The following is a 6,000-nucleotide window of genomic DNA, read 5'->3' as shown; positions in this document are numbered from 1 at the left end:
CACTGTCTGTACCCCTGTCCTACATGATGCTTCATTCCATCATCATTAAAGCCACAGGACAGGTTCACTGGTTTAGCATCTGCCTACTTACCTACTTACCGTAAGGACAGGGAGAAACTGAGTCTATTTACTTAGGTGTGAATTGTCCTTGTGGCTAAGGACTCTGCTGGATCACTGTTAGTTCCCAGAGTCTAGAACAGGATCTGGCATGCAATGATAGATCAATATATCTAGTTGAGCGAATGAATCAACGGTTCTCTATACCTAAATTAATGCTGAAGGCAGGAAACGGTGAATGTAATTCACCAGAAAAGATGAGAACTGTTTTAAAAGATGTGTATGGGCTGGGTGATAGATTGCACGGGTGTTACATGCAGGACTCTGGGTTCCATGTCCAGTGACACACACACTCACACACAGGTGTCTAGGACAGGACCGAAGAGAGAGCAAACAGCCATTACCAGCTTTTCAGAGGAGGAGAAAAGACTTCTTTTGGATTGATCCCCATAAGCAGAATGCAAACACTGGAACCCAGAGTCAAGATCAATTTTAGGGATGGCATAGAGGCAAGCACACAATGGAAGTCCCTCTAGGATGGGAACCATGGGTGGCATACACCCTCTGGGACTGCTGAAGTCTCACTGGTGAGACTAGGTGGGGTAGAATTAGGACGGACCACCTGCAGGCCCAGCTCTTTGATCTGCCCCAGCAACTCCAGGTCTGGCTTTGCCTTCATTCATAGACTGCGGTGGGCTTTTGCTCTGATAAAATTTAAAACACAAAAAAGGAAGAAGGGTAGTAAAGAACTCTCATACCCTTTCCCTTCTCTGTTTCCTGATCCTCTCTCAGCCCCCCACTACTCTCTCAGATCTACAATTACGTGATAGCTGTGATTTAGAGATTTCCAGTCTAGGCCACTGTTCTATGTGGATCCGGGTGTCACTTATCCCCAGAGCATTTCTTGTATCATAATTTTAAATATTTCTCTGCCCCATCACTTTACTCTTCTTCTCCGGGGACTCCAATCACTGGTGTAACCTCTTCTTTGACTTTCTTCCGTCTCTGCACTTTTTCTCTGACTCTTGTTGCTTGTTTACACCATGATCGTTCTGTTTAGTCCTCCTTCAAGTCCCTCAGCACATTTTCATTCAAATCTAATCTTCCTTAAATATCTAACGGAGTCTGTATTTCCAAAATTAAATAAATTCTACCACCTGATTTCTGTTTCTTCTGAATCAACTTGAGTGTCATTTCTTCCTATGTTTTGATCTACTTTTTCTCTCTTTCTCCCTGTAGCCCCAGCTGGCCTGGAGCTCACAGAGCCCTTCCTTCCTTTGCCTCCCAAGTGCTGGGACTAAAGGTGTATGCCACCACCCCAGCTTTGGTGCTTTTCCCTTTTTTGTCTTTTTGAGAAAGGGTCTCCCTGGAGCTCCAGCTGGTACATTTATTTAACGTTTGGATTTTAAATTCACGCTTCTGTACTTCACGTAGTCAAATGTTTACCTGAAAATAATCACTGTTCTGCCTCATGCTTGCTTTCCAGAGAATTTCCCATCTATTGGGATGTTCTGATGTTCTGTCTTGTCTCAGTCACATAGTAATTCACATAGGTCAGCAGGGATGTAGTCCATGCATTGTATGAGCAGGACGGACATTACAAGCTGGTGCCCGCCATCTCTGGTTCAAGCGCTCCCTCTACTGTTTGAGTTGTGAAGTGCGGCTTCTTCAAAATGGCTTGGAGATGGGGGGCAGTGATGTGTGTCTGAATCTCTTGGTCCCCTGGGGCTCACATCTTGCTTCCCTTCTTTCCCTCTGCACACAAGACTTAAAGGATACTCCCCCAACTCCCAGCTTCTAAGCTCGTTCATGCCCAGAAGCTCCAGAGCTGCCTTCTGTGGTCCTCTGAGTCCCTCCTCTTTGCCTGATGTTCCTATCTTCTAATGCTTTCTTGGTCCCTCACACTTTCTCTGTCGAAGGGCAACTCTCACACAACCCTCTCTCGCTTCTCCCTGCATGTATTACTTACTCCCTTTGTGTTGCCGAATACTGAACCAAAGCAGCTCAGGGGAGGATGGGTTTATTTTGGCTCACAGTTTTCAGTGACACAGTCTGTCATGGTGAATCCACATATCTCCATGAACAGGAAGCAGAGAACAGACAGGAATTGGGACCTGGCTGTGAACCTCAAAGCTCACTCCCGGTGTTCCACCTTCCTCCAGAAAATGTCCACCTCCTGAAGGCCCCACAATCTCCCACCACCAGGGACTGAGAACCAAGAGTTCAAGCACATGAGCACTTGGGAGACATTTCATACTCAAACTATTAACACTTGTGTAGTTGATCCCTCCAAGTTGAAGCATCCCGGCTACATGGATCCGAAGAGGGCTTATAAGACACAGGAAACAAATGCTCCTGAAACTTACAAGATCCACAAGTGCCCTCACCAAGGTTACAAAAGCAATAGGCAGCTCTCCCATGTGCCAAGCTGCCTGCAGGTGGTGCAGGGCGCTCCAGGGACACAGCCTTCCTGAGTGGTTGCCACGCTGGGGTGGCCTTTTCAGTAATGCAGCTGTTTTTGAGTCACCCACACTCCTATAAGTAACCCCGATAAATTCACGAGTTCACTAAGCTAGACTTGGGAGTAACTGTTTCTTTGGTCTGTCGTCGGTGCCCTGCCTTGGATGAACAGACATGTTCACATCTTCCTAGGAAAAGCTATGCAACTTTGTTTTTCCAAAGGCCCCGAACTGTGACCTGCAGTTGGAGGCCATTGGATATCTGCCCCGAACATTGATGTTTCTACTTAGAGTAACTACAGTTTGTACTGACTTCAGGGCTTAAATTATGGCTGAAGGATTGACGTGATTTTTGCTGTTCTTCTTTTGTTTTGCTTTATATTTTTGCACTGAATCAAAGGGACCGAGATTTGGGTAACAACAATTAATAACTTCAGTTTTTCTGCAGTGCCTCATTTGAATTCTCAGTCTGCTGGTTGTTCATGTCTGGAGTTAGAAGCCTTGGGTTTACATTTTCCACCCTATACTGGGTACTACAGTGGCTACTGCTGTGCACTATGAATAAACTTCTCTTCAGCCCTGCTTCCCCTTAGCTCCCGGGCATCAGCAATCACGTCTCTCACTCAACATGACTCCTGGGCAAAGGGACCAACTTTCCCCAACATTACACACCCTCCATGATGAGTCCAGCAGCTGATGGACACAAAGCTTGGCCACTCTGTCTCAATGAGAACTCCAAATGGCCACCGCATCTCAGAGCACCCTGTGTGTTGAGCTGCCGTCTCAGTTCTGACTGGACTATGGATCAGTTTATCTGCCTGATCCCCCTTTCTTCACATCTTTACAGGGATGTACCCTGAATAAATACATTCCTCATTATAACTCTTGGAAACAACTCCCTATGTTGGGGCACATTCAGGCTTCCAACCCAAGACAATCACCATTATCAAAAAATTATAGTGACGGGGCTGGAGAGATGGCTCTGCGGTTAAGAGCACTGACTGTTCTTACAGAGGACCCAGGTTTGAGTCCCAGCACCCACATGGTGGTTAACAGTCATCTGTAACTCCAGTTCCAGGGGAATCTGACCCCTTCTACTGACCACTGAAGGCACTGTACAACTTGGGTGCATTTACACACATGCAGGCAATACACTCATACACATAAAATAATAAAAAAATAAAATAAAATATAGTGATGAGACAGCCACTATTGCAAGTCTGAAAGTTAATTTTGTCATCTTTAATGGATTAAGAAATGCCTAGGGCATCTGTGAGGACGTTTCCAGAAAGAATGAAGGAAGAGACCCACCGCCACTGTGGGTGGCACCATCCCATGGACTGGGCACAGGAAAGACTATAAGAGGAAAAGGAACAGGGAAGACTTGCACCAGCATCCCCCTCTCTACTTCTTGGTCCACAGAGATGTGAGCCAACAGCTTCACAGCCCTGTCGCCCCTTCCAACACCAGCCTTCCCACCATCATGGACTGTGCCCTCAAACCGTGTACCAAAACAGACCCATCCTCCCTCACCGCCACTGTTAGGTATTGAGCACTGAGGAGGGGCTGACGCAGCAGGTCACAGGTGCATTTGTGTCTCATGAGGACTGTGTGAAGACAGTGCAATTACCATATTTCTATCTCAAATGAGAAAGAAAACCACCGAGACAAGCACTTCACACAAGTCAATAAATGGAGAGGCAGTGTGTGAACGTGGGAACGAGGACTCAAAGGCATCCCCTCCTCCTCCACCTCCCCTCCTGGCTTGGCCCTCACTTCCCCACTCTGCCCTCTTCCTGTGCCCTGCGCCAAAGAAAGCCAGACACAAAGGAAACAATGACAAATGAAAGGAGGATATGATTCTTTCATAATAACAATTTTTTAATGAAATGGAATTTGATCTCATGAATTCATCTTTTAAAATATTGATTAGCACAACAGTTCGGGAGATACCTCGGTGGCTAAAGTACTAGGCATGTGTCAGGACCTGAGTTCAGATCCCCAGAATGCATGTAAAAGCTTGGCAGACATGGCAGCCGCCTATAACTGCACCACTCCAGAGGCAGGGTTCCCCAAAGCAAGCTGGCTACCTACACTAGCCAGAACCGGTAAACTCTGGGTTTAGGAAGAGACTCTGCCTCAATTAATAAAGTAGCTGGCAATCAAAGAAGGTATCTGATGTCAACTTCAGGCCTCCACATGCATTCATACAGACATGCAGGAGCACCGGCACGCACACACAAGTGTGCCCATACACATGAACACAAATACACACACCAGACACATAAATATGCAAAAAATACTACTATGCAAGGAACAGGCTCAGAAGCCCACCCTGTTGTCACAGGGCACCACCACAAGCTCCATGCGTATCTGGGAAGGGACGTGCTAAGACCGGTTCTCTATAGGTTTGACCTCATCTTCCCTGTATAACAACCACATTATCACATTTCTCAGACATTCTTACCTCCATCTTGAAATTTGCTTAACCTTTCAAAATAGGATGACACGGGGGCCTGGACGATGTCTAGGATGGCCAGAAGCGTTCTCGTCAGGCGAAGCAACTCGCTGAAACTGTAAAATCCGAAGTAGATGAGGTTCCGAGCCAGGTGAACCACCTTCAGTGTCAGAAGAGCAGGGAGAAGGGTTAGAAAGTGAAGCGGGCATTTGTGTTTTTTAAATCTAAATTAGTTCAGATATTTCTTTTGCTGGTGCTGGTGGTGTTTGACACAGGGTCTCACTATGTAGCCCTGGCTGGCCCAGAATTCACTATGGAGGCCAGGAATTCACTGTATGGCCTTGAACTCTCAGAGATCCAACAGCCTCTGCCTCTGGAGTGCTGGGATTAAAGGTGTATACCACCACGTCCGACTAGTTCAGGTATTTCTAAACCTCCTAATTCTATGACACCTAGTAGCTAAAACCCCTACAAAGCTACGGCTGGAGTTGTGATTGATGCAAGTCATAAGAGGCTTTAAGGTGATTTAGGTTTACAGTAAAATTATTTTCAATTTAATTAAATACTAATTCACTTAAGTCAAGAGAACACCACTTAGTAAGTGGTTAAATTGCTTCAATAAATATGAACCATAAAATTGCCCAGAAATTCAAGTCCCCTACACTGTCCTGTGGTCTGCTGGGTACCAAAGTATTTAAAAATGATGAAGAGTCAGTCTATAAGATGTGCCTCCATGGGGCTGGAGAGCTGGCTCAGCAGTTAAGAGTACTGGCTGCTCTTGCAGAGGACTCAGGTTTGATTCCCAGCACCCACATGGCGGCTAACAGCTATCCATAACTCCAGTTCCAGTTCTGACACCCTCTTCTGACTCCTCGAGCATTACACAACACAGGTGCACTTACATATATGCAGGCAATACACTCATACACATAAAATAAAAATAAAATTTTATAAAAGATGTGGATTCAATGTAGGCTGTCCCCCAGCCCAATCCCCAGTGTGTAAGGGAATGTATCAGAAATGGCA

General features: G+C 46.0%; 1 protein-coding gene across 1 annotated transcript in view; it reads right to left on the bottom strand.

Annotated features, from left to right (window-relative positions):
- The window catches only part of LOC103748060 (inositol 1,4,5-trisphosphate receptor type 2-like), a 94,325-nt gene that overhangs the window by 51,817 nt on the left and 36,508 nt on the right, over positions 1–6,000 (bottom strand). The window contains exon 11 of the mRNA XM_029554795.1: positions 4,984–5,134. Within this exon, the coding sequence (XP_029410655.1) occupies positions 4,984–5,134 (151 nt within the window). The remainder of the gene's footprint in view (positions 1–4,983; positions 5,135–6,000) is intronic.

Source organism: Nannospalax galili, unplaced genomic scaffold, assembly GCF_000622305.1.
Source record: "Nannospalax galili isolate Female #2095 unplaced genomic scaffold, S.galili_v1.0 scaffold2785, whole genome shotgun sequence".
NCBI classification, from domain to species: domain Eukaryota; kingdom Metazoa; phylum Chordata; class Mammalia; order Rodentia; family Spalacidae; genus Nannospalax; species Nannospalax galili.
The sequence above is the reverse complement of the archived record's forward strand: the minus strand, read 5'-3'. Positions and strand labels throughout refer to the sequence as shown.